This window comes from Notothenia coriiceps, unplaced genomic scaffold (genome assembly GCF_000735185.1).
Source record: "Notothenia coriiceps isolate Sejong01 unplaced genomic scaffold, NC01 NC01_scaffold00012142, whole genome shotgun sequence".
NCBI classification, from domain to species: Eukaryota; Metazoa; Chordata; class Actinopteri; order Perciformes; family Nototheniidae; genus Notothenia; species Notothenia coriiceps.
Window position 1 is genome coordinate 65,757 of NW_011344843.1, and position 27,665 is coordinate 93,421.

The 27,665-nt window shown below is 41.2% G+C and overlaps 2 protein-coding genes and 1 long non-coding RNA gene across 5 annotated transcripts; 1 reads left to right on the plus strand and 2 right to left on the minus strand.

Annotated features, from left to right (window-relative positions):
* Positions 1-3,439: 3,439 nt before the first annotated feature.
* On the minus strand, positions 3,440-18,754 carry ccdc9b (coiled-coil domain containing 9B). 3 transcript variants are annotated; one of them, XM_010773168.1, is made up of 14 exons: positions 18,561-18,754; positions 15,820-15,927; positions 15,623-15,727; positions 15,354-15,509; positions 14,768-14,917; positions 12,478-12,534; positions 10,569-10,747; positions 8,770-8,813; positions 8,592-8,630; positions 8,113-8,209; positions 6,825-6,858; positions 6,143-6,734; positions 5,973-6,055; positions 3,440-5,666 (listed from the first exon to the last, which is right to left on the minus strand). In XM_010773168.1, the coding sequence occupies exons 1-14, from the start codon at positions 18,570-18,572 to the stop codon at positions 5,640-5,642; spliced, it is 1,683 nt and encodes a 560-aa protein (XP_010771470.1). In that variant the 5' UTR covers positions 18,573-18,754; the 3' UTR covers positions 3,440-5,639. The 3 variants fall into 3 exon arrangements, with proteins under 3 accessions (XP_010771470.1, XP_010771469.1, XP_010771471.1); XM_010773167.1 differs by having other exon boundaries at positions 15,354-15,512; XM_010773169.1 differs by lacking the exon at positions 18,561-18,754 and adding an exon at positions 18,004-18,394 and having other exon boundaries at positions 15,354-15,512.
* LOC104947197 (uncharacterized) lies at positions 13,643-27,211 on the plus strand. The gene is made up of 3 exons (XR_798533.1): positions 13,643-13,659; positions 17,021-17,023; positions 27,045-27,211. It is a non-coding gene; the product is annotated as an uncharacterized lncRNA (long non-coding RNA).
* Positions 23,064-24,869, minus strand: LOC104947196 (uncharacterized). Its single transcript, XM_010773166.1, has one exon. The coding sequence runs from the start codon at positions 24,428-24,430 to the stop codon at positions 23,789-23,791; it is 642 nt and encodes a 213-aa protein (XP_010771468.1). The 5' UTR covers positions 24,431-24,869; the 3' UTR covers positions 23,064-23,788.
* Positions 27,212-27,665: the final 454 nt, after the last annotated feature.

Genomic DNA, 27,665 nt, shown 5'->3' on the forward strand with positions numbered 1-27,665 from the left:
TAAAATGTATATGTATGTATAAAGGGTTACGTCCTTAGCTGGCTAATACTTAACAAGCTAAGCTACCAAGCACACAAACACCTGCAAACGGGATTAACATGTATAATATTATCATTTTAGACTTCTTGGAAGTTCTATTAGTACATTCAAGCGCACAGCACAACATTTTAATTGTCTGGTATTTGTAACAATATTCCCTAAAAGGCACAATCACCACGAACACGGCTAAAGCTAAAGGGTCAAGTACAGTACTATGGCTAACTAACGTTGTAGCCTCTATTGTTGTAGCCTAGCAGAGTGGACAAGTTGCTGTTAGCTGACAGCAGTGTTGCCAACTCCATAGTAAAGAAAGTAGCTATTGGCTGTCCGAAAAGTCGCCAGAAGTCCCTAAATGACGTCATTGCCTAATTTGCATATCATGTAATGGCGGTAAAAAAACGTTTCACCCCCTCCAAGGAGGAGCAAAACTTGAAACCAGAGTAAATCCAGACGACAGTAGATCAGAAATGTCTCTATTAGAAAAAGTAGAAAGTAGTTTTAATAGTTTTTAATAGAAATCTCCCTTACAATAAAGGCAGTATGCCCGTGTGTCATCTCCAATAAATGGCTTCAACCATCCTTTAAACTCAGGGTTTGATTCCCACTCCTTTCTGTACTTGTGTGATTACAGTTTAGACTGTGACATGATAACCTATGTGAATGTTTAGCTTGTCACAGAGAGGCACACACACAGTGGACGAGGTGATTAAGTGACTGAGGCTGTGTGTGAGTCAATGCAAAGCAAAGGCACTTATTTATGTGTGTGACAGTGAAGAAACATATTACATTATACATTTAAATCCCGCTCAAAACCAGGACGGCTTGTCGCATTAGCAATTCATTTACAGTCTCGACGCGGGAGGGTGTGGCTGTCTCCTCTCTGCTCTGACTGCAGCTGAGCTGCTGCGGGAGGCAACTAGCGCCTGTGAGTAGGCTACTATGGGAGGGCAGAGCAGGAGCAGAGGGGCTCACGGCAGCACCCGCGGTTCGTTAACTGCTGAACAATATGTGAGTCTCCAAACACCAGAAAAGTCCCTAATAACACCATTACAAGTCGTTAGATTAATCGTTAGTCGCTTTTGACAAAAATAAGTAGCCGGAGGGTTTGGAAAGCCACCGAATTTAACGACAAAGTCGCCAAGTTGGCAACACTGGTCCCGCCCAAGCCCCCAGGAAGTGCGCCGGACTCAGATGAAAATATTCGTGCTGGCCAAACGGCGGTACTACACTTCCGTTTGGTTGTCAGGCCCGGAAACACTTTTTTCCATTGACTTACATGGGAAAAGAGTGGTCTGTAATAGGATCCGTCAGACGACAGTCAATCAGAAATGCCTCTATTAGAGAAAGCAGAAATAGTTTTAATAGTTTTTAGTAGAAATCTCCCTTACAATAAAGGCAGTAGCCTGTGAGTACTATGGGAGGGCAGAGGGGCTCACGGCAGCACCCGCGGCTCATTAACTGCTGAACAATACGTGAGTCTCCAAACACCAGAAAAGTCCCTAATAACACCATTACAAGTCGTTAGATTAATCGTTAGTCGCTTTTGACAAAAATAACTAGCCGAAGGGTTTGGAAAGCCGCCAAATTTAACGACAAAGTCGCCAAGTTGGCAACAATGAGTCCGCGTCGTCTGTTTATGTAGACAATTATATGTCCATAGAACAGAACATTACAGATGGATCGATAGATAGTTATATATAGATTGAGAGAGAGATTTGTACCTAAACAAAACACAAGTCTAACACCAAGCGTTTAAATCAGCACTTGTAGCGATATTTTATACTTCATGCTATCAGCACAAACTATGTCATATGAAAAGCTGAGAGTCCACAGATTCTATTGGTATAAATGACATCCCTGTGCGATCAAAACTCACTGTTCTGTATGATAAATAAAATAACATTGTACCTTGCAAATCAATAGCGGGTACATTTGACCCATTGGCGGTTTTAGGTATACAGCGACCTCTGGCGGTTCTAGTGTTTTTAAAGATTCAAAAATGAATTTGCTTATTCATGCTTGGTTATTCGCTTCATTGTCTCTAAAGCTAACACAATATATGTTGTTCATTAAGTTCATAAAAAACCCACGTGATTGATTTTCCGTTGGCCCGGATGCAGTGACTTCCTGAAGTCTTGCCATCACCATGATGTTGACTATACTATTGTGAGCATTGTACTTATGTCTAATTTGTTCTGCACTGTAGCACAACAGACTCATTTAGTTATGTGTTAATGAAGAATACACTTCTGATTATGAATAATACATCTAATACTTGCTCATTCGTGGAACGTCACTTTGGAAACAAATGGTCTGACACTTAAAAATGCAAGGCGGTTTGCTGGCCGTTGCTTCAAATTTGCCAGACATGTTTGGTTCCAATCTTATTATTATTTTCTAACTTGTTTGGTAGCGTTTTTTCTTTCCTGTATTGCTTTAAACTACCTTAAAAATAATTCTGCATTCAAAGGTTAAAATTAACCTCAAGCGTCATTGTAGCCTGATTTAGCTACAGTAGTACGAAAGCTACTGTCAGTGAGGACTTTCTCTAATCCATAAATGTGACACCTAGCACCAAAAAAGACCTGTGATTGCACACAAAAAAGGATCCTATGAAATCTACAATGACAGGTCTCAGCACCATCTTGTTTAAAGCTGTTTTAGTCCAAAAATCTAGCTCTTTTTTTCTACCTTAGGAAGGCAAGTTTAGGTAGACTGCAGATGAAATAATCCTACACTGCACTTCCACCCTCTAACAGCCTACGGGACTAATTTCCATAATATCAACACCCCCACTGTAGCACTGTACCATTGCGCCAGACCCTTTAAACCTTGGGTAGCCTAGCACCAAAGTGTTCCAGGAGTGTTATAGATTAAAACCATGTTTTTTTTACATCATTTGGGAGATCAAAAAACCTTTAGGCTTGTATCAAATATAATATCTAAAGAAAACAAGGTTTCATTTTCAAGGAGTATGAGGCTGCTTTAGTAACTGCACAGGAGGTCACATATGCCCTAAAGCCTGAGTGGCAGCAGAAGGCCACTATGGAGATAGCCTTGGGAGAGGATAATTAAAACAGTTGCACCTATGGGAGGTCCCACCTGTAGGGCTGAGGGGGAGCCGTTTCCAACCCGACAGCCCTGCGGAGAATTCATCAGAAATTAATCAAATCCAGCATGAAGGCTGTTGATGCCAAAATGTGCTCTACATTTACAACACTTCTGCCCTCCTTTCTCTCTGAACATCAGCACAGCCTTATATTTTATTTATTTGTAGGACTTTACAACTAGAGAAAGGTTTGCTTACATATTATTTGTGTTGTTTATCGCAGGGGAAACTGTGAAATGGGGCGGAAGGTAAAAGAGGGTTGAACATGCAAAAAATCAATGCCAGTCATGATTTGAGAGTTTGAAAAACAGAAAAAATCATGATCTTTATTTATGATCTGTATGCCTCCTTCCAAATGGATTTAGGGTAAATTAAGCTATGTTGCACACAGATTTAAATAAGTAGGAATCACATACACACTTATACACAGGCACTCACACAAACACATTTTCCTTCCTTATGAGAGTATGGGAAAACATGGAGGACAGCAGTGGAGGTGACAGTGCAGATGTATAATAACTAAATGCTAATCAAGCACAAATGCACAGCTGCTCTATGGTTGTAGGTTCTACATTTAATTTCACTCAATTGAATCCCACAGGGAAGTTTAAATATTTCAGAGGTAATCTGTATTATCTGTTTTGCAAACAAATGTTTCCTTTACCCTCCATTCAAATTCCATATATAATATAGAATAAGGCCACAACTCAAAAACAGCACACATTCTTTCTTGATGTCTAGAATTTCTGAATTGTTTCTTAGTTTTTCCAGTGTGCTAGATTTCTGATGATTTATATTTTATGTAACTACAGCTGAAGCTGACAGGGCCCCACGGAGTAGGCCACTATGTTCACTACTTACGGTTACATAACTGTTTTTGTATTATTGCTTGGCGGAAGCCAACAACTTATTTGAGGACAGAGTTCTTGTGAGGCCTCTTACTATATATAGTTGTCACTTGAAACCAAAAACAATGTAAGAATGGCAATAAATAAAACAAATCCATACATTTCACAGAGGGACAAAAACCGCTACTGAAATGTACATAGAGTAGACATTGTTTCACAACATATTTAGCTGTGTAAAATCATTCTAATAAACATTCTTTTGTCCAAATGGAAAGGCAAATAAATAAAATCAATGCTGATGTTTAGTACAGTGTTTAACACTACTGCATGTTATGGTACACACAATTACGCCACACCTTCAATATTTGAAGAAGCCAATATGCAAGGCACAACAAATGGCTAAATTCTTGAAGCTTCATCAGCTTTTCAAAAATATAAGTTGTCTTTCATGATTATAAAAGCGCTCACAATACAAAACAATGCCAAAAGGGAATTGCAGCTGAATCCCAGTGTTTTGACTGTGGACTAAAGGCTGAAAGTCTGTGGGTCCCACAGGGGCCAAAAGCCTCTACAGAGAAAAAGGCTGGAGGCTGTTATGCACTGGGTCGCTTAACACTGCTTGTTTTAAAACAGCAGGAGCAAGCTTCAAATAACATAATGTTCTAGTTCCCAAATTAGTTTTTGATTCACAAAAGGTTCACTTTCATTATCCTGCAGTCCGTTGTTTAAATAAGTAATTTTACAGACAATTACAATTCCATGTTAAGAAGACACATAAGAGTCTGAGGAAGACCAGATGATTGGGATTCAGCTGTAAAACTATGTGTTAAAGGGCACGTTTGAGACTTCAATTCTGCTTGTTTTATCCAATTTGATAAACTTCCTCTAGAGCCACAGAAAACGTTTACATTTTACAAGATGAGTAACGCTCACCAAGAAGCGTAAACAGAGCTTGATGTGTCCTTGATTAAGTACCCCTTAAAACTCTTAAGAACAACAAAATGGAGTTATATTTTAGAAACCTAAGCATATGGCAGTGGCCAAAAAGTCTCAAATGTGCCATTTAACAAGGAAGGATTTGATTTGTGATTGGTGAAAGGCCATAGACTGATGCAGGAAGTAGTAAATAAACACTATCTGTGGGTAGAAATACAGGCTCTACTGTATGTCAGTCGCTACTGTATCATTATATAACAGACTTTAATTTACTTATTGAAAAATATCTCTAAGGCAGAATCAGGCACTAGATAATTAGACTGTGGCTGAAGTTTTTATTCAAGAGCTATATCTAAGTGTTACTGATTAGCTTACCTCCTGATATGTACCTTGACATTTTCATACAAATGTAAACATTCAATGATATTGCACTCAGGCAGCGTACTGACATGCTGAATATTGTGTCAGTACACATGCTTTTAATACTCATAGTGCTTGGATGTAAAAAATATTCGAGCAGGAAAATGTTGAACATTCCTTCATCCAAATTTGAGACGATTTGAAAACCATAGCAGAATTAAACGATGGTGCTCTGTGTAAGCCATAATCAGGGCATCTCAAATGAGCTACCTGAAGCAAAATTCAAATGCAAAGTGGGAAAGTCTGTGTTGCTGTGACTTGGTTTCAGTATTTACATCCCGAAAATGTCAAACAATCTTCCCATGCTCTCTTGCCTGCAACAAAAAGAGAACAGCATACATAAAGGTATTAGTTCAACTGGATGTGCAATAATCAAGTTACGTATTTCCTTTCTAAATGAATGAATATGGCATGGTTTTATATATTGTCAAGCTGTTTCAGTGGTGGATGGGATGAAGACGCATTCTCTCATGAGACTTTTTCACATTAGAGAAGCACTAAAACCAAAATTGCCTCTCTCTTCTCATCCATTAAAAGCATGGTACATTTGCACTTTCTTCCCGAAGTCCATTTATACATTTATTGATTCTCTCTTCCCTCTTCCCGTCATGCACACTGACCTTGTCGCTGCTGGTGGAGTGTGTTGGGTGTGTTTCTCCCGACTCCAGACTCAGGACAGACAGGCCGGAGTCTATTAGTTCTTCTTTTAAAGAAAAATCAACATTAGCTTAGTTATATATCACCCAGGTGCACTGTTAGAAAATGCATAGCCAAGGATGTTTCTGCGTACCTGTGTTTGTGTTGCTGATGTTGCACTTGGCAAGCTCTATAGATTGGACAGAGTTCTCCTGTCGAGAGGCACTGTCTTTTTCTGCGGAGATGGAGCTGGGAGCTGTACTGGGGCCACTGTCTTTTTCACCACATTTGATTTCAGAAGCCTGCTGCTGGGCAATAGGAGGAGCTGACGAGACATCTTCCTGATCCACGTCCTGCTTTGCACTTTCAAGAGGCCGCTGTGGCCCCTGCACTTGATGTTGTTGTTTTTTAGGTGAGGAATCTTTCAAGGAGCTTGCACCTCTTGATTCTGAGCAGGCAGAGTCCTGAGAGCCTGTGGTTTGATTTGTGTGAGACCCCTGGATGAGTTCCTTTGAGAAGCGTACTTTCTTTTCCGAACCCTGAGGGGACGATATATCTGCCATGTCATCTGGGGGGGTGTCCTCTGTGACTGCAGTGGTGGATCCACTCACTTCCTCAGATGTTCTCAGTGAATCTGGGCTCTGTGACGGTTCCATTTTCAAGCCCACATCTTTCTGATCCTCTACATCAGCGTCCTTGAGGGCGTCAAGTTCCTCCAAGAATTCCTCTAACGTTGTGTCAGCAGACTGGAGGATGAGATTTGAGCAGCAAATACATTTTTACACCTTTATTAACAGTTATGAACCAAGTCATGTTTACACTTGCCCATGTCTCACCTGTAGGTCCTCTCCGTCTTCATTTGCCTGCCATCTAAAGGAGAAAGGAATTTGATAAAGAGACAGTAAAGGACCAGAACAGTGGAGATAAATAGCTGCCAGTAGTTTAGCTAAAGCTAGCTTTAGTCTCAGCTGTTGAAGCCTCAGTGGCCTATGACTAAACTACAATCTACTGCCAGCTGTGACAGCAGCACAGCCTGATAACAAGAATATGTTAGGACACACCTGAATGCTCATGATCCTTTCCTATTTATTTTCACTGAGACACGAAGAAAGGAAATAATCGGTCCCATTACACGTTTACATAAAAAGGTTATAATATGGCTTTGAATTATTTCCCAGCTTTCACACTGGTACAATCCAAAGTGGAATAACAACCGACTTTCTCCTATGGCTTGTTGGCCCTGCTCAGAAGAAGGGTTTGCCTTGTAAAACAGGACTAAAACATATTTTATTTTCAACCACGGAAATTAGGGCTGCTCGATTATGGCAAAAATCATAATCTCGATTATTTGGGTCAATAATTGTAATTGCGATTATTAAATGCGATTATTCTTTGACTTTGAAAACATCCTTTTATTGGAGAGAAAAAAATGTGAACAGTATGTTTTTAACAGTTGATTACCCTGAACTTTAAGTATAATTCAACTGAAAAACAAACAAAAAAACATTATAAAAAAAAAAGTAATTATAAAAAAATAATCGTTTTATTTCGATTACGTTGTTTTCGTAATCGTTGCAAGCCATAATCGTAATCGCGATTAAAATACGATTAATTGAGCAGCCCTAACGGAAATGTACCCAACGGTTAGTACAAGTACAGCTTAAACGTAAAAGTAAAACCTGGGTTTACAATGTGTGTGTGTGAAAAGGGAACTCAATTTTCCCTGAGTCAACTGTTAGCCCTGGGCTGTGCAGTGCCGAAAGCCTTAATAAGTGTCTCACTTCCTGGTTTGTGACCTTTTGGCCTTTTAAGATGATGGGCGATACTTGTGCAACAACACACCCTGAAAGCCTCCTCACTCAACCCATCAAAGTAGCTGCTTTCACAGCAGAGGAAAGCTGGAGGAGAAATACATAAATGCAGTGATATACCAATGAGGCATTCTGGGCTATTTAATCAGCTGCCACAACTTCTAAATGAAGCCTCATGACATCAAGAAGAATTTGTACAATAGGGCACAGGGCAGGAAAACAACAACGTGCCTTCCCCCATTCGCTTCATGTATTTCATTAGTCATTGCATGTTTTCATGAACATCAGTGTTGTGTGTGCTGTTTGTACTGACCTCCTCGCTCTTCCTGTCAGACGCTCTATGCCTTTTGCTTTGCTGCTTATCACTTGCACGTTTTTAGCTCCCTTGTCTTTCCCCCGCTTCTCGTGACCTAGGACAGAAAGACACAGTGAATGAAGCTCACAATAAAATGGCATTTTACATAAAAAGCAATTTCTCTTTTCTGCTGAGACAAGAGTCTATGAAATAGTTTAATCTTCGTCTGGTGTTATACATCTTTTAATATGATTGTTGAGCACTGCCTCTATATTATCTGCCTATTTCAAGCTAATATTGGACCAGTTTAATGAACCCCTTGTGAATTTTATCCCACACCAGTATCTGGTTTCAACATAAATGCCAAAATATAGCTGCAAGATAATCTCAGAATACTGGTTCACTGAGGCTTCAGAAAATAACACAAAATATTAAAGTTTTGTACATCTTATGATGATTTCAAGGCTCTAAACATGATTAAGTGTGGGAAACCGCACCTGCCCTGGACTGTCCTCTCCCTCTAGCATTTCGTCCACCTGGAAAATGAACATGGATTAAATATAAGAAAAAATAAGATAACAAGACCAATATAACGAAACACATGATGTTATCTTCATAGTGTGTGGGGAAAGGTCTTATAACACGTTTTCAGTATTGCCTGTGTGAATGTCTCACCTCTGCTGGAAGGCCCCCAGTCAGGGATGGATTTGTCTGAAAACCTAAAAGAGGAGGTTTCCGTTAAACCAATGGAGTCCAGGTGACATAACAGCCAATCCATCCCACCAGCAGCCTCTTCTGACATTGAAGTGTCATTATTATACATTATGAGAATTGTAGGTGTTGCAGGATCAGTGAGAGGTTTTTACTCCATGAGTAACACCCTTGTATTTTACAAGCAGTGAAGCCATTTATATTGTTGAATAAAAAACACATTTCCTCTTCTATTCTTACTCCAGTGCCTTGTTATGGCCTCGCCAAATAAGGCAAGGTATTCCATCCCTTATCCTGAACTAAAAATAGCCGTTCCTCCCTTGTCTCTTTACATTTCGAAGCTTCCTTCAACAGCACATTATTCTCTCTGTAACTCTGTGTACAACAGCTTGTTTTGTTTGAAATCTAACAAACACTTGACAGGAATGTGCTGCATTTCTTTCCTCCAGTCAGTTTAGGTTGCTAATGTGCGTTTTCAAAAACTGTTCACAAAATGAGAACGCACAAATAGTTAGGCTAACATATTATTACCAAATAGAATATATCATGATTCAATTTGCCTGATTATTTAGTGACACAATAATTTAGCAACATCCTGTGACTTAATGAGATTTAGTCTTGTGGTCCTTTGGGAGGAAATGTAGTTTCCAAGAACCTCATCTAATGGATTCCTCCACTGACTAATATAGAAAGAAACAGGAACTTCTTCAAGCTCAAATTGTTTGTTATTTACATCTGCACTGAAAGTGAATGAAGCTTTTCAGCAGCTTCAGAAGAAAAACAAGATTGAAACACAATTTGATTGCACTCCAAAATAAGATAATTTGTACCCAATTGCAGCGTATTTTTTTAATTCGCTAATTAATAAAGTAATAGTAAGCCTTTTTTGGGGAAATGCGCCTATTTATTTTCCTGCAGAGACTTGAGAAGAGAACTATAAAAGATTGATACCTAACCACACTCATGTTTGTCTGATAACACAGTAACATTGTTAGCGTAGTTTAGCTTAGCATCATGCGAGAAGTAGGGGAATTAACTAGCATGGCTTTGTCTGAACAAAGCCATGCGAAGAAAAACGAAGAAAAAAAACCTAGTCTACAAGTTTAAATGTTTTAAATGAAACGGCGCAATAAAAAAATATATACTCCCAGAATTCATTTTTGTAAAACCACAAATTGTCATTTTTTCATTTCTGCATTACTGTACAGATTGAAAAAACTGAATATAAAATATAACATTGGGAGCTTTAGAGGTATTTGGTAGAAATATTTGTGACCTTTGAATAGTGCAATGCAAGCAGTTTACAGTACTCATCCTGCTAGCAATATTTATGCTAAGCTAAGCTAGATGTTTGAATACAAACATGAGAGGCATCAATCTTTGCATTATGTTCCAGCAAAAAATGAATATGCAAATTTCCCAAAAAGTTAACTAACCCCTTTTTTTAATACAAGATAGCACAGTTAAAGGAAATCATAAATAATTATCTTTTTTATAAAAAAGTGTTTATCTAAGGGATTGATTCCCAATTCCTAACAGAACAAATAACAACGTCTCAACTACCAACTGCTCAAAGACTATTTGAAAGATGAGTGTGAATTTGAAGCTCCAGACGATTCAAATGTTCCAAAAATATTCTTGGAACTGAATTACCCATCATAGAAATATAAGGAGCCAATGAAATATCACACGGTAGCGAAACTGTAGGAAATCTGAGACATTTTCAGATGAAGAGCCTGGGGAAAGCTGAGACTGAGTCTTACATGTAATCAGTCTTGTCCAGGTCCCACGCCCGTCTCCACTGGCCCTTGGAGTTTTTGTGGCGTGCCACTCGCTCCTTGTCGATCTGCTCGCGCTCTCTCTTCCATCGCGCATACCCCTCCTGCTCCTCCTTCGACGTGGGGATGTTAAGGTCAGTGCTGGCCTGCAGGCTCTCAGGCTCCTTAGCAGACACAAAGCAGTTTAGTTGTGTTAAATGCATAACACATGCACACTGAATGTGGATTAATATCATATTACTCAACACTTGGGAGTAATGAAGCCCTGGCATTGAAACGCGACGGAATTAAACACCTGCACCACTCTGAGTGCCTTGATATAATACATCAGAAGCATCAATCTACTCACTAATCAGAGAAATGAAGCCTGGCTGGTCATAAACAAGAACAGCTTCAAACAGATCAGTTTGGAACCAATATTGTATTTGAATTGTTTTCATGCATTCCACATTACTGTTAACGCGCATAGCTGAGTCACTGTAATGCTGGTGATGGCCTTTTAGTGTCGGTACATTCCACTTAGCTCCCATTTGATAGAAAAAGCTTCTTGTTTGTGTACTGTGGCGACTGCAAAGCAACAAAATCCCATTATTTCAGACAATATTCCAGGAAAAGTGCAATGTAGGCTACTGTAAATGTAATTAGGTCCCCCTCTTCCATTCCCCTCTTAACCTGTTTGTTGATTACTGCGATGAGAGCAGAAAGGATTGCTTGCTAATACTAAAGAGAGATCTGATGCAGGCTCTTTATCACATCAAAGGGGACAGAGGCTGTGTGCTCTTTTAACAAAGCCCTTGGCACTGCTGTACTCCGAGGGAAATCACGCAAAAGACGGGCGATCAGTGCTCATCAGTGTTTAGATTGTATTACAGCAGGAGGCAAATTATGTTGCTGTCTTGAGACATTAGAATCGTGTGTGTAAAATGGAAAACACTCTGCATTTCATAACACAAAGAGAAACAGCACAGTGGCTGGTAAGAAACCAAGACGCGTGATGTTTTCTTCTCAGGTGTGGACCAATCACAGCTAAGTAAACATGTTGTACAGTTATTGGCGTACTGTACTCATCCCTCTGCTTTCCATCGCCCTCTCCTCTGCTCCCCTCCCGGAGGACATCATGGGGCCACAGGGGAGGAAGCTTCTCGCATGTTCCAACAGGCCGTCTCCGGCTGACACAGTAGCCGCCCTGCTAATTAGCACTTGTCATTTTCTCGCTTACGTTGGGGGGCCGCGGCAGGTAGGCTGGACGTTGCACAGTGAGTGTGGATGGAGCTGATTTTAGGTAGATTGGTACATGCTAAATAATAATGCTCTTATTCTCAACTACTGAATGTCTTCCATTTAAAGCTGCTCTGGTTTAGGCCGGAGAGGTTTCTGGTACATTTGTTAAAGAAAGCAGCAAACAAAAGCAAAGCGCTGTCTGACCCTTACCCCTTACACAACACCTTGACAAAAACTCAGCTTTGTATTTTCTTTGAGCACTGACTCAGCTCGGGCTGCAGAGCAGGCAAGGTGCAGAGAGGCATGAACAGCATCACTTGTCATGCGGTGTGTTCGGCGGGCCTTTGAAGCCCACCTTCCCTGCCTCCCTGGTTCTCATGTTTGGCGCACAAACGATCTACGAGACAGCTGAGAAACTCCAGCGACGTTAACATGCGAGCCAGATGGGGATGAGCTCTAGAAATAGAGGTTGTGCGTGCCAACATTTCGTGTCTGTCTCCCTGTGAGGAACTGTGATGAGGAGGGTAAAGTGTGTATTTGCATTTCTTTGTCTTTTTGTGTGGAAACCCGGCAAATAATATCTCACATCCTAGGAAGGGTATGTGCTAGAGATCGTGAAAATATGCTCGTTAATAGGCTTTGCTCTTTTATGTCGACGGAGGCATTGTGGTACCTGCTCTGAAAGCCTTTGATGCTCCTCAGCGTGCTTCTGCCCTTGTTTAACTTCATCCTGTCAGAGAGGAGAGACACAAAAGAATAAGGAAGTTGAACATAACAACAATAAAGGTGACACAGCAACCTGTCGCCAGCCAATTGAACATGGATGTAAAGAGTCACATTACTGCTGCAATAAACAGTAAAAGCACATCAGGCCAGAGCACAGACTCATCGATTAACCTAGATTAAGAGAGCTACACTGCCCCCATGTGGACTCATGGTGCTACATCATGACTTCTGTGTCTCAGTTTTAAATGTCCTTTCTGCAATGAGGTCATCATAGCAGAATGCAGGTGGATGCATTTCAGTGGTTTGGAAAATGAAACTCATCTCATTGCAGGTAGAGAGTTGTGTGAATTTTGATTGAAGTGTATTACTGACTGCTCCATTGAACACATTGGATGAGTCATGTTGCCATTAACAGCAACACTTGTATGAACAATCGAGGAGGGGGATGACAATAAATGCTGGACAGCATGGTCTGGTGCACACACTGTGCTACCCACACCACCCAAATGCAGCCGGGCTTATGCACAAACACAAAAGAGTCCTGTCCACCTTGTTACTTCTTTCTACTCTCGCTCCTTCTTCCTCTCCCTCTCTGATCCTTTCCTGGCACCTCGCCAGGCCTGTCTCTTTGGCAGCATAATGAGCCTTTTCAGAGTGAGAAGGCAGTCGAATGTTAATTAGATCAAATCGGTCCTTTCAGGATGGTGGGAATGGGGAAACAATCGTGCCAGAGGAAGGCAGACCACTAAAGGTTCCAGAGAGGAGAAATGGAGGCTGGAAACAGCTATAGCGAGCTGCCAGGGGTCTCTCCCCTTCTCTCTCACCCCCCAGCTTGTTTTTCCTCACTTTTCCTATTCTGTGGTCTCTCTCTTATGAGTGTGAACTGACAGTCTAGTCACAGGGTACTTCCAGGCATTACAATCTGCTTGGGACACTGCCAAATACACCACACCCCGCACAGTTATTATTTATTTCCAGGGTGTACCCCAGACAGACAGACATACACACACACACACACACACACACACACACACACACACACACACACACACACACACACACACACACACACACACACACACACACACACACACTGCATATGTGTATGTGTATGTGTGTGTGTGTGTGTGTGTGTGTGTGTGTGTGTGTGTGTGTGTGTGTGTGTGTGTGTGTGTGTGTGTGTGTGTGTGTGTGTGTGTGTGTGTGTGTGTGTGTGTGTGTCAGACTGAAGCAGAGCAGCTGTTCCTCGGTTTCTGCATACCCGGGGGGGGCCTAAGGTCAATGACAGTTTGGTATATCACAGCCCTACCAGGGACACTGCATGTGTACATGTGTCTCTGCCTATCTGCATTGTGCACAACATGTCACATGCGATCTGAGACCTACAGTATATAGTGAAGCTATTGATGTTAAACATGCCGTCTCTGATCTCATACTACAAAACAACAAGGAACTGTGTTGCAAGAGCTGGAGGGACTTACAGCCTGATCCATACGCCCAATGGCTAAATAAAAGCCGCTCATAGGGGAAGAAGAACATAAAGAACCATCACACCTGATTAAAATCATTAGTTTTAACGATTAGACAATATTTCAATTTGTCATTCGATAGAAAAACAAACTGTTTTCATTATAAGATAATCAGTAGTAAAGTTACTTTTTCTCCCAAAACGGCAGTAATGCTGTTTTCAGCCTCTTAAATTAGGATATTTGTTTTGCTTTTCTCTGTTTAATCATACTAAACGTAATATGTTTGGGTTTTGTATTGATAATACAAGACACATTTTCCCGGTTTTCTGACATTTTACAGACCGCATGATTCATCGATTCATCTACAAAATATCCTGTAGATAAAAATGATAAATAACGGAAAGGAAATATGCAAATAACAGTTATTTTGTAGCTGTAATTAGGATTAGGATAAGACTGCGCAAAAGTAGTAGGCCTTGAAACTGATATGTAGGATCTACCGTGCATCTACTTAACATAAACTAACTATTAGCCCACTCCCCGTTAATCCCACACCAGTCCGTCACTGCTCCAGTCCACCTCCTGTCTACACACCATTGTGCTCCATCACTGCAGGGGTGTGGCCAGCCGATATGTCTGACATCTATGTAAAACACATCAGTGCAGCACGAGAGGATGAACAAGGGGGGCTGAGAGAGTGGGGACACACTGGAGGGTGCATGGCGGGGTTTAAAATGCTGGAGCGTATGATAACTGACTGATTCCCACCTGTGCTGCCGTGTCCCTCTTGGTCATGTGAGGTGGATGCTTCACCCTCCCCGACGACTCCACACGCCTCGTCTGTCCGTCATCTGCAGGGCTCTTTACGTCCGCAGAACCCGGCCTCTTCTCTGGCCTCTCACTCACCACTCTCTTACCCTAGAGAGACACACACTCTTATTAGGGTATCAGTACTGTAGCAATGGGCATGTGGACAAAGGATTGTGAAAGGGCTACCAAAACCCTACAATGTAATCAAGCATCATCATTATTCAACAGGATAACAGTTGAATAATACATTCCCCCCCATTCCTAACATATTGTAAACATGTCTTTACTCATATAAAATGCAGTGTCACAGACGCTCACACGCACACACTTATTGCCCCCCCCTCAATTCTAGCATCAGTTTTATTTAGTGCTAACTAGCAAATGTTAGCAGGCCAACAGGCTAAACTCATATAGTAAACATGATAAAGACTATTTAGCATTGTTATTGTGAGCATGTTAGCATGCAGAAGTTAGCATTTAGATTTTGTGGTTCAAAAGAGCTGTTAACTCCTAGTGGAAAACAATGGCACTGAGGTGTATTCACCTTTTTGCCAGCCATGGTGACCATTAGCTGCTTCCTTTGGCCCCGGCTGGGACCCTGCGGAGGGCCTTCTTCTCCCATGTTGGGCCCGGCCTCCTCCTGTCCTTTACCTGCTGGTGATCCACCGCTGAATGGCTTCTTCACCACAACCCGACTATCCTGCTTCATACCAAAGAAAAAAAATATTCTCAGTGTTTGTGGCATCTTGTTTTCACGACTAAATGAGACTGTGTGCACCAATAGCATCAGTCACATCATTATAACAAACTCACATTGGTGGTCTTGCTGATTGTGATGGTAAGGTCCTCAGCTTTGCCCTTTCGGCTCTGCAGCATAATTCCTTCCTCTTCTGCCCTTTTCCTGTCCTCTTCAACTTCCTAAATGAAAGTCAATGAAAACAATAGAATAATAAGGAAGCCTGCACGAGCTGCATTCAGAAGCCACTCTGCCTCCAGGCACTTGTCCTTACCTTGTGCCTCTTCATGAGCGCCTCATTCTTCCTGCGGAGAGCCTCGATCTTCCTGTCCAGCTCCAGGTCCCTCTCATGATCCCTCTTGGGCATCATGTCACTGGGGGCCTGGAAAAAATCCGATCATAAAAAATCATTGACACAATAAAAAAGTTAATTCACATTTCACTTTTTAACACATTTCAATTTTTCTCTATTGCCATATCACAGACCTTTTGTAACTTTTAGCTTTTGGATATCATATCGGTTCTAGGGTAATAGTCCATAACATTTGATTAAAGAAGCCAAGAAATACAGTGCTTGAGGGTTTTCAATACACCACTAAGGGTGCCGTGATAACAGACACAGCACAAACACACCCGCACAACAACCACAGATGGAGCATTCATTACAGAGCTCGGTTACAGGGCGAGAATGCATATGCGGAGTGTCCTAAAAATCGCAATGTGGTCAGCAGGGCAGGCCTACTCACACGACAAGAGGCCCCATACTGATAATCTCTCTCATGGAGCAGCAACCAGGTGTGTGTTAACACTTCCCTTCATAAAGGACCCTCATTAACTTACTGTACCATCTGCAACATGTGAGAGAGAGGTGCTGAGTTAAGAAATGTGCACTGATATTAAAGATAAGGATATTGTTACAGAATGATAACGGTGAGGCATTAACCATGTCCCAAGTCATTTCCTTTTGCCTGCAGCACATGAATGATATTGGTCTGTATATTCTTTGGGTGCCTAAGGGTTTCTTTAACTGGCTACTAAAGAGGCACATGTCCGAGGAGATTGGTTTATGAGGGGCTCCTTTCTGCAGCATGAGGTTTAAGAATTACTATAGGATCATATTAATGACATGTCAGAGATGCAACAAAACGGCCAGAGATAACTAGAATTCTGCAACTCATTTTCATTATCAATTCATATGCTAATTATTTTCTAGATTATTTGTTGGGTTGATTCAAATATCTTCTCCAGTTTTTAAAATAAAGTTGTTTTATCAGTCCAAAACTCATAGATATTAAGTATGATATTATAGAAAACTGAGAAAATGCAGACAATCTTCTTTAAAGGGAAACATTATTCTAAGGTCTAATCAATTATAAAAACAGTTGGCGTTGCAGTTCTAACTGGCATCTGGCTGTAGCTTCAAACTTAACTTACAAACATAAGAGTGGTCTGGATCTCATCTAATACTTGGCAAGAAAGTGCATATTCCAAAAGGTTGAATTAATCCTTTAAATTAGTACACCAGGTTGAAATGCCAGCACGAGGACTGATCACAATAATTCCTTACTTCATATAAATGTTGTTTCATAAATACATGCCCCAGGCAATGAGATGATACAAACAGAGAAAAACATTTATCTTCAGAAGCAGATGGTTTATTTTGGCTCATCTCATCGTTTAAGCTTGGAAAATGCACAAACATGTCAATTTTAGTAATAATTCCCTCCCGTTCTTGACAAAAAGTTATGTGATAGATTGAAACATGTTCAAAGTTCAAACCTTTTGAAAAGATGGAAAAAGAGTTATGAATTTGATTATTGTAAGCCAGCGACTAAGGGGTTGCATCTCTCCTCATATAGTAATAAAGTTTTCATTCAGCAGACAACAACAGCACTGATAATACCCAATAAATGAAAACCATTGTTAAAATGTAGACTCAATTAAAACAAGTATTTCCCACTTCGAATGAATAATGGATCACTGACTGTTGTTAGCTAAAGCTGAGAAGAAGTGACAATAGAAACGTTTTGACTCGGGTTGTTGAAACTGTGAAAACTCATATTTCACTCGATGTATCCCATTCTCCACACTCTTGTAGGAATTATTTTAGAAGGGTCAGATCTTCTCGGCAGAGACAGGAAGTAGATGTGCCAAAACAAGTCAGTCTATCTCCACTGTTGCCCCCAGTGACGACGAAAAAGTCAAGGCAGCTTCGATGTGATGTTACACAGAATGATGACTCACAGCTAGTTAGCCCACGAAGACCAACACATTGGCACTGACAAGAAATTATTCAGTGCATTTTTCCAGCGTTGCCCTTGTTACGCCTACAAAGATTAGCTGACACTGAGATGTTGAATGTGTTTGCACAGCCTTAACTATAATAGCAAACTACACATCCTGAATGCAGTTTTGTGTCAAGCCTGGAAAGACAACGTGAGCAGAAGTTGGGACTCACTCAGAGAAGTGTCAGGCTGAAAAGTGGTTACCTCACAGCTTCTAGTTGTCAGGGTATCCAAACACAACACACCATGAGGACATACCACCAAGAATAGGCGCAAGGGAGAGTCCGGCTGCCCAATCTAAATTTCAGCGAGGCCAATGGCTATGAAGTAAACCCCGGCCTCCACAAACTGAAGTGGGGATACTCTGCAAGGGCACGGTACCCCTCTGGGTTCTGCCGGATAGTCTTGTGATTGTGCCGCAAACACACGCAACAACAAAATACACAGAGACGTTGTGGGTCTGCCAGCGGACAGCACCCATGCCCAGGACAGGCAGAGGGAGGGGGCCCTGCAGGGAGAACGCTGCCAAGGCTTACTCCATACCCAGCGTTCCTGCCACCTAAAGGAGCTACAGCAGGGAGAGAAAGAGAAACGCTGCATGTAGCCACAGCTACATCTGCGACAGAGGAAAAGGAATAGGGGGAACCTAACACCAGAGAGAGAGAGAGAGAGAGAGAGAGAGAGAGAGAGAGAGAGAGAGTGGGATGAGAAGGAGAGGGAAGGCACTCACAGGTCTTTCCATGTCAGCGCTGAGAGCTGGGCAGGGTCCAGACGAGAGGCAGCCGGGGCGGCAGAGAGGGCTGCCTGGAGTCGATGATCATGCCTCGATTACAATGAGCCAAGTTGGGCAAGCAGCCAAGACGTCTAACAAATGCTCAGAGCTCCCCTGTTTACGGATTGCACAGCACCCATCCGCTCGTGCTCCCTCTCCCACCCTCCCACCCTCCTGCACATATGCTCCCTCACTCCCTCTCGCCCTTTCTGAAGCACTTGCTCTTTCCCCTCCTCACTTATACTCAGCTCCAAGCATGCTAGTTAAATCCCGTCAGCCTCCTCCCCACATACACACTTTAGTGACAATATGAGTTTTGTTCTGTGTGCGTCATCATATATTTGGCAGCCATAGCTAAATGATATTATCACTGTTTTTATAACAATTTGAGAGTGGTAATAGGGTCATCTTTTAGTTTATAAATTAAATATTTGTTCCATTGGAAGTGGAAGAGACCATTGGAATTGTCACACTCCTAGGGTTATGTCACGTTGGTAATTTTGTATGTTTGGGTTTTGCTGTCATGTTTTTCTCCTGGGTTATTGTCTGGTCCTTTCCCCTGTGTTTTCCTCCCGTCGTTAGTTTCCCTGGTGTGTCTAGTTATTACCCCTCCCTGTATTTAGTCTCGTCTCCTCCTGTGTTCAGTGTTGGTGCTTCTTTTGTTCGTGACTTAGTTCACCGTAGAGTGTTTTGTTTGTTCCAGGTTTACTCAAGACCTTGAAATAAAGGTATTATCAAATGTTATCTGCATTTGGGTCCTACTTGCTTCACTCTGCGTATCACCCAGCTCTGTAATGAAAAGGATAACAAGATTAGGTACATTACAGGAGTGTTAAAACACCCAAACATGCACACGTATCTTATNTGTTCTATGGACATATAATTGTCTACATAAACAGACGACGCGGACTACTTCTCTCATTCCGAGTGTCCATCTTTATTCAACTGGCACGTAACCTGCACACATGCATTACGTCCTCAACGTGAGCTCAGTCATCCAAGATCTTGTATTCTCCAAGATGTTACACTATCTATAACTATCTATCTGTCTCTCTCTCTATCCATCTATCAATATATCTATCTATCTATCTCTATTTATCTATCTATCTCTCTATCTATCTAGGAACCGCAGTAGACAAAAGGCGTTGCTATAGCAACACGTCATGTTTACGCTGCATTTTCTATGAGGTAAATATTACCCGCTGGCGGATATGGGTATAAATGGCAATTTATTTGGCGATTTTTTCAATCTGACTTCCTATTGACAATTTTTAACAACAGAGGGTGGTATATAACACACTTTCAGGAAAAGTCACGGACTGGGAGACTTTAATATGTTATGGAAAAAAAGTTACATACAATAAAAGAAACAGCTGCGGGTAAAATTTACCCGTTGGCGGTTCTAGTGTTAAAGGTTCAAAGTAGCAGAAGGCTTGCCTCCAAACGGCTCTCACCATGGCTACGACTGAGCTGACGGCTAGCGGCTAAAGGTGCTAACAGCGCTAACAATGCAAACAACCGCAACGACAGACAGAGTGTAACACAAGTTTACCTGAGGGGGAACTAGAGAATGGCCGTTTCGTTTTCGCAAAGACGCCTTTGTTCGGGAATTTTCCGTGACCACCAATATTCACAGTGGAGGTAAGCTAGCTATGCATGTGCTACTGCTAACCAACATGGCTTTGAGCTGGCTATGTAAACAAAGCAAGGACGAGGCAGAGCGACTTGCTTCTCTGTTCAGGTTAACATTACTGCACTTTAACATGAAATAGCAAATAGTTGTGGATACTATATTAATGCTCTTGATTTCAAATTGACAACTTTTAAGCTGAAATCTGAATTGCTATAAAGATATTTCCCATGGTCTATGAGGCCATTTAATTGCCATAATCTCAGTGGGGTGTGTTTTTGCAGTTGATGGATGTAGGTTAAGTGGAAGTGTCCCATCACAGAATCTCATACAGAAGATTGGCAGACCCACTGATGTCGTGCGTCATCCCCCGGCCCTGCCATGGTTCAGGATGTAACAACAACAACATCAGCTGGCCTGATCATGCAGAGTGTGGCCCCCTACCACCACCTCCCTCCCTCCAGCCAGGGGACACTGACAGGAGACAGGAGGCTGGGCTGACAAGGTGTCCATGTGCTGTCTGCTATATTGATCTGAGATCTGTCCTTTTGTTAGAATTATTCATTACCTCCCTGTTTGGGATTTCTGTTTAGGAATAGATTAGTTAGAGTTTAGTGGAAGCAAGCAACCTTCTGTCCCATTGTGATGTTTTAGTAAGTACATGTTTGATAATCAGTTTGACATTATTTGACAGTGCAATTTGTTTTAGATTAAATATTTCAACATAAATTGAAAACGTTCAGGTATTTTGAAGCGTAAAGAAATATTAGGAAATGTGTGTATTTTTACTGATGCTACCTTATTTGACCTTTTTATTCAAATATGCCTCTAAATGAGCCAGAAATAATGTGCCATCTCACTGACACATAAGTCCTAGTCTCCATTACCTTTTGACCTTAAACTATTTTCTCAGTAGTTATTGTTTACATCCTTTGCAATAATTAGATACCTTTTTCTCATTTTGAATATACATACGTTTATATCTTTAGCACCTTCATCATAAAAAAGCACATAATTATAATGTCAACCTGCTGAAAACTAGCAATGATTTGAAAATTAATACAATAGATATTTTCAAAAGGTCTTGAAACAACATTACCATAATACCTAAAAAGATGCCCACCAACGCATTGGCTTTTGTTTTGTTATGCATCACTCTAGAGTTTTGCCCTTTCAGTTTAGCTTTTGTTTCGCACCCTTCATATTGTTCTCATATATCACATGACATCCTGTTGAAATTGCAAAACTTTTCTGATGGTGTCTTGCTCAAACAACATTGTAACAAAAGGACTCCGGCTTTGTTGTTAAGGTCTCTTGGCTATAGTGTGAATGCCAAAAGCATGTAAAATCTGATGAGGAAAGTACATTTTCAAAAGCATAATTTCAAATCCCCGCTCACAGCAAACACTTTTAGTAACTTCCCTTGGATGTTTAAGCTATACTGTGCTAAATGACATAACTAAAGAGTTTAACACTTTATCTGCTGATGATTGTGAACATTTTTGAGTATGGATTTTTTTATATTGGCTCTTTCGTCTCACTGTAGATTTTCTGGTGGATAGTTGTTTAGCATTCTTGACAAATCTGGCATTAAAGTGGCTATTAATGATCAAATAGCCAACGTTTAAAAATGTATTGCAGCCTTTAATATATTTGTATAATTTAATAAACCTGTTTAAAGAAAAACCATGTGATGCCTGGCTTGAGCCTAGAAACAAATCCCATACTCCACTCTAATTCAACAGATGACGATAATGTAATCACCTGCCTGGGTCATGAGGTCGCATGCAGTGTCCTGAACAACTCTTAAGTGCTGATTAACTCCGACATCAATAGGTCGTTCTCCTCTCATATATCACAAGGAGCCATAAGAGGCACAGTATCACATCGGGCACGACCTTCATATACCATTGCCACTGCAGTATTGACAGGCCTGTTGCTGTTTAATTCACACTCTGTATTACATTTGTCCGGTACACTTGATTTATGATGTAAAGATGGGGGGATGTTTGTGTCTTGTGCCGTCTTCCCCGATGAATAGACTTCCTCTGTAGCTCACCAGACACATACCTTGGCTTCTTTTCTGAAAATCTGTCATATTGACACAACAGTGCATCACTGTTTACATCACAGTGTACCATTTCTGATGCTGCTCAGCCAATATCAAATGGTTTTAGTTTAAGCATGATAGTGAATGACGATTATTTTAGCCTGCATAAAAACCAAACCAGGCTTTTAAGAGAGAGTTGGATCAAAAATAGCATCGAGTGGTATTGTGTAATGTGTTCTTCTCTGTTTTGTACAGCGCAACAACAGAGCTCTCAAATCGATACACCTCCCTCACATGTTGCTGAGAAGGACGCATGGGGTGATTGGTCTTATTTCCACTTCATAGTTCGTCACATGTGACTGTGTGAAGTGGTTTCAGTGAGATACGCAGCGACTGAACTGGCACACTGGGAAATGAATGCTTCTCTTTCCACAAGGAGCAGATCCCTCCCTCTGATCACACACTGGACGATTCACTCAGGTGATTAAAGTGCCTCCACTCCGTGATCTGATTAAAAGTTCATTATTATTCCTACCTCCTCATATCAATCAATAAATGAAGGTTTTTCACTATTACTTTTTTCCTAATAGTCTGAAGTGCACCACAGTTAATTTAAATCCCTTTAGATTTGATGTAAGAGGTTTGGAAACAACTTAACATTTATTTGAATATATATATATATATATATCATCCATTCTGGCTCGGAGAAAATAAAAATATTATACGTACAGAATAATGTAGTCATGATTTACAGTACATCAATCTTTCATAAAACAGAGCATTATTTTTTAAAGATGTTTATTTGTATCTTGTGATATAGTTATACCTATCATACATACTGTACCTTTTTTAATAAAAATTATCTAATTACACTAAAAGTTCATCAAGGCCCAAATGAAGTATGCCTGCCTCTTATGTATAACCAAATACACAATACATTTACATGGTTATATGCACATACCTGAGCATAACTCAATAATGCAGGTTCTTCTACTTGGAATCCAGGTTTGTTCCACAAAAATAAAACACAGCCTATGTTAAAATGCAGTATTGATTTCTAGACCAGTGAATGGCAGTGATTTCAAGCGCTGTATCGCCTGTGGGGAATATGTATGTCCTGCAAAAACAAATTTCTGGCTCCTGTGTCCTATTCATTTAACAACATATTATATACCAGTGTTGTCCACGCATACGGGCAGGTTAGTGGCTTCTGAAGCTTTCCGAGGTAAAGTAGACACACATTGATTTAAGGCATACGGATGGCCTAAACAAAAACAGAAACACGCATAGTTAGTGTTGAAGGGGGAAACAGTGTTCACTGGTCTCATCTTTTCTCAGTCATTAGAAGAAGATGTCAGTATAGGTGCAGTTTAGCATCCATAAGAGGCTCTGCAAAATGAGTTTAATGTGTGTGTTATCCGACCTGCGGCACCGATTCTGTAAAACACTCCTTGTAGGGTCAGTTTATCTGTGTCAGGGGGGTGTGGTGGCCGGGACGAGGCCCGATCAGTCCCCTCTTTGGCCGGCTGTGGTTGTCGCGGATGTTGGAGGAACATCTGCACTCGCCTGATCAGTCTCGATTTTGTCAATCGCCTCCCCATCCTCCTCACCCCCAGCCTCCCTGGTGATTGACGGGGTGAAGTGGCTCGCTCCGGGTTGATCCGTCTGTCCCCCCAAAGTTTCCGATCTCTCCTCGGGTGTGTGACCGTGGGAAGATGCGTACAGTCCTTCCTCCGGCTGCGAGTGCGCAATCGCCGCCCCGGACACGGCCACACTCTCGGCTCTGTCGTCCCACTGAAAGCCCCGTCTATACCGGGTCTGGTTTAGCAGTCCATTATTCTGTGTGGAGTTCCACTCTGACACATTGTGGCTGCTGGAGATGTTAGTTGAGATGTTCGCGGTGGGGGTGACCTCGCCGGGCACCCCTGGCTTCCCCACAGATGAGGATGAGCTGGTTGGTTTCCAGATCAGGCTGTAGTAAATCGCCAGGATAATGGCTGCTAATGACACGGACAATACATATGCAAAAACAGTGGCTAATCTCACCCACTTCTTGTTAGTCTTAGCAGCCATCTTAGCCTTTTTGTCCCCCGTGTAAGTAGCAGGTTTGCCCCTCTCCATATTGGGCATGAAGTCCCGCTCTCTCATATTGCCCCTGTTTTTTCCTCGATGCTCCACCACCCCCTCCGTCTTGAAGGTTTCTTGTTATCCACAATCCAAGAGAAGAGAGAAAGCTGCGGGCTGAGCAGAAAGATGCCGGACCTCTTTTAACCGTGTAGTAGCCTGTTCTGCAGCTTAAATTGATATCCTGTAATTCCTATGATCTCAAATGCAATGCCCCTGATACCGGTACTGCGTGTCATAATGGACATCCAGCATCCACAGGCTGATGCGCGTTTCAGCATCCGACAGCGGCGGGACCAATGTCTACCCTGTGCGACATGTCCAACACACAGCTGTCTGCATAGGCCCACGGCAGATACGCAGCATAAGATTTGATTTATTAAAAACGATTAAGTGAGATCACACGGTACACAACTGTCTGTCTTATCCTGCAAATGAAGTGGCATGGCTCAGCTAAAAATACAGGAGAGGGGGCGGGCGGTGGCTCTTAAAGAAGCAGCAGCTGTGCATCAGCGAGAAGAAAGCATGAAAGAAAAACACACGCACGCACACACACACACACACACACACACACACACACACACACACACACACACACACACACACACACACACACACAAATTATGTTCACATCAGGACGCTTGTGCAACACATGGAGAGCAGGATGTTGTAGTGGGGGGGATCAAGGGGGACGCTGCAGTGTGTTTACCTTAAAGTGTGCGCACCCAAGTGGAATGGATGTCGGTTACAATTGTGCCCATGAAGTGGTGATTCATTTAATTTAATCCGATATTAATTAATATTTCAATGCTTTTGGAAACAGCCACATAAATAACACTTTATATCAAACCTATTAGATTTTGTAATCACTTTGGACCTGATCCTACCTGGTTCACTTAACCTCATTTCAGCACAATGGACAGAGCCCAGGGTTTGTCATTGCGCATGTCCTCTGGGAAGCTGCAGAGGTGAAACGGGTTAAGCACAGGGGCAATAGCATTAGTGAAGTATGAATTTACAAAATGAATAATGTTATATAGTCTAATGTTTGAACTCCATTGGTTATCATTATAACTCAAATACCAATAACATACTTAAAGTAGGCTATACTTTGGTCTAGACTCTAGATCAATTTCTACTTGGCTACATATGTCATCTTATAAATACAATTATTTCAAGTGAATTCGACTCTCTTTTATATCACTGCATCTAACAACCAACTGTGTTATTTTGTTTAGTGTCACAAAAACTGATGTCAAGAAGAAGAAAAAATATAACAAACACAGAGGACGGCCACAAAAAAATAAAACATGCTTTTGCTGTCACAAAACTAGACTCTGCAGACATTCCTGCTGCTATAAGTCTAGCTGTCAGCCTATATGTACCTGTGGCACAAATTCAAGTGTTTATAGGAAGGCTGCTTGTTTTGATTATTATGTTTTAAGTTATGGAGATTTGGAGCAGGGTGATATGCTCTACCATATGGTGGCAACATAAACGGTGACACAATTACACTAGAAATGGAGGAACCAGTATGGATACAGTCTAAGGGCAGGCTTTTCTTCACATAAATTCTGCAAACATAACCTGTTTTGACCTTTTATTTAATTGTTTGCTCAATGTAAATAAATGGCTGCTATGGGAAGCCCCAGCTTTATAGTATGACAGCAAATCACCTGGATTTTATTTACGTGTCAGCTTATTATTTTATCAAATCATACCACCACCACCAGCTGTACAGGGTCATAACGCAGTGTCATTTATAGCTGGAGGCAGGACTCTGCCTGCTGTTTCAACAAAGGATTCCCGGTCATTTGGATATCATTCAAATAAACCTCAAGACGGTCCAATATCTAATGCAAACGTTCAGACCGCCAGGGACCGAGGGAGTGTCATTTGATAAAAACAAAGCAGACTTAGTTTTTGTCATTCTGTTAAAAAAAAGGCTGATATGCTGACAGCAAATGGCAAAAAAAAAGTGGAAGTGTGAAAATCACTTATTAAAGGGTGGGTTCACCCTAAATACACCAAAAACATTTTCTCACTTATCCCCAGTGGTGCCTAGCCCTACCCATGCTTTTTATTGATATGTCTGCCAGGTTTTAAGACATGTGTGAGAAATCTGCTTCCACCTCAATACAACGGAGGCATCTCTTTCCATAAAAAGTCTTGGTTACTCAAGCCACAGTATAAATGGTCAATGGTAAATGGATTGTATTTATATAGCGCTTTATCCAGTCTTTAAGACCCCTCAAAGCGCTTTACATACTACATGTCATTCACCCATTCACACCCATTCATACAGAGCAGTGTACCTTACTCTAGGACCTAACATTCACACACTGTTCGCCATGCCATCGGGAGCAACTCAAGGTTAAGTATCTGCCTGGGCTGGGAAGTTGCTGTGGCGATTTAGCACTCACAACAGGAAAGAATGAAACAGAGAGGAATCAATAAAGCACAAACACAGATATAGCTGATCAGTAATTATTATTTCGTTGTTGCAACAAACCAAACAATAATGAGAAGTACATCACCTGCTGCCACAGCAGCCAATCGCGGAAATGCCCCCCAACAGTAGCAACAATCATACAGCATATATAGCCACTGCAATGAACACACACACATTTTCCCTAAGCATGTTTAAGGCACACAGATTTTATCATGCAGCCTACCACACAAATGTCACATGATTTTCTCTCTGAAAGCTATACTTGTAAATGTTGAAAAGTCATCATCTCATGACATCCTTAGGAGTAGTTAACAAACAAAGGTTAACTGTTTTTATAACCTGAGGCCTTCTCTGAACTTTTCCTGAACTTGGCATCAGCTCAATAACACACATTATACAGCTTACCATGTGATGAGGCATAAGACTGATACAACAAAGAGTATAGACACTTTTTTATGTGAACTATTATGAAATGATGCCTAACCACTATTTATAAATGGCTATTTTATCATTCCATCATAACTCTAATAATAACTATGTTTACATATTGCAATAAGCAACACATGCAAAAATCCATTCTCCTCCCTTGCCACAGGGAAAAATAGAAATATCAAACAAAATACAAACAATGAGATGGTTTCTTTTAGTAATTCAGGTGAATTTACTGTTTATGATTAGCTTTTTTTCAAATACTGTCAACAGATACTGCTCAATCTAGGGTTTGACATTCGGCACTTTCACCTTTAGTTGGGTTTCGTGTTTTTTGCAAACCTAATTTGCAATGCATATTTTTCAGGGTGTGCCCCG

Excerpts from the sequence above, each read along its gene's own strand:
- ccdc9b (XM_010773167.1), bottom strand. Across the intron at positions 8,814-10,568 it reads CTGGACAAGACTGATTACAT|GTTTTCAGACAAATCCATCC; the intron begins GTAAGACTCAGT and ends CTCCTCTTTTAG. Across the intron at positions 5,667-5,972 it reads ACTCCACCAGCAGCGACAAG|GCAAGAGAGCATGGGAAGAT; the intron begins GTCAGTGTGCAT and ends TTTTTGTTGCAG.
- LOC104947196 (XM_010773166.1), bottom strand. The coding sequence starts at position 24,430 with ATGAGAGAGCGGGACTTCATGCCCAATATGGAGAGGGGCAAACCTGCT.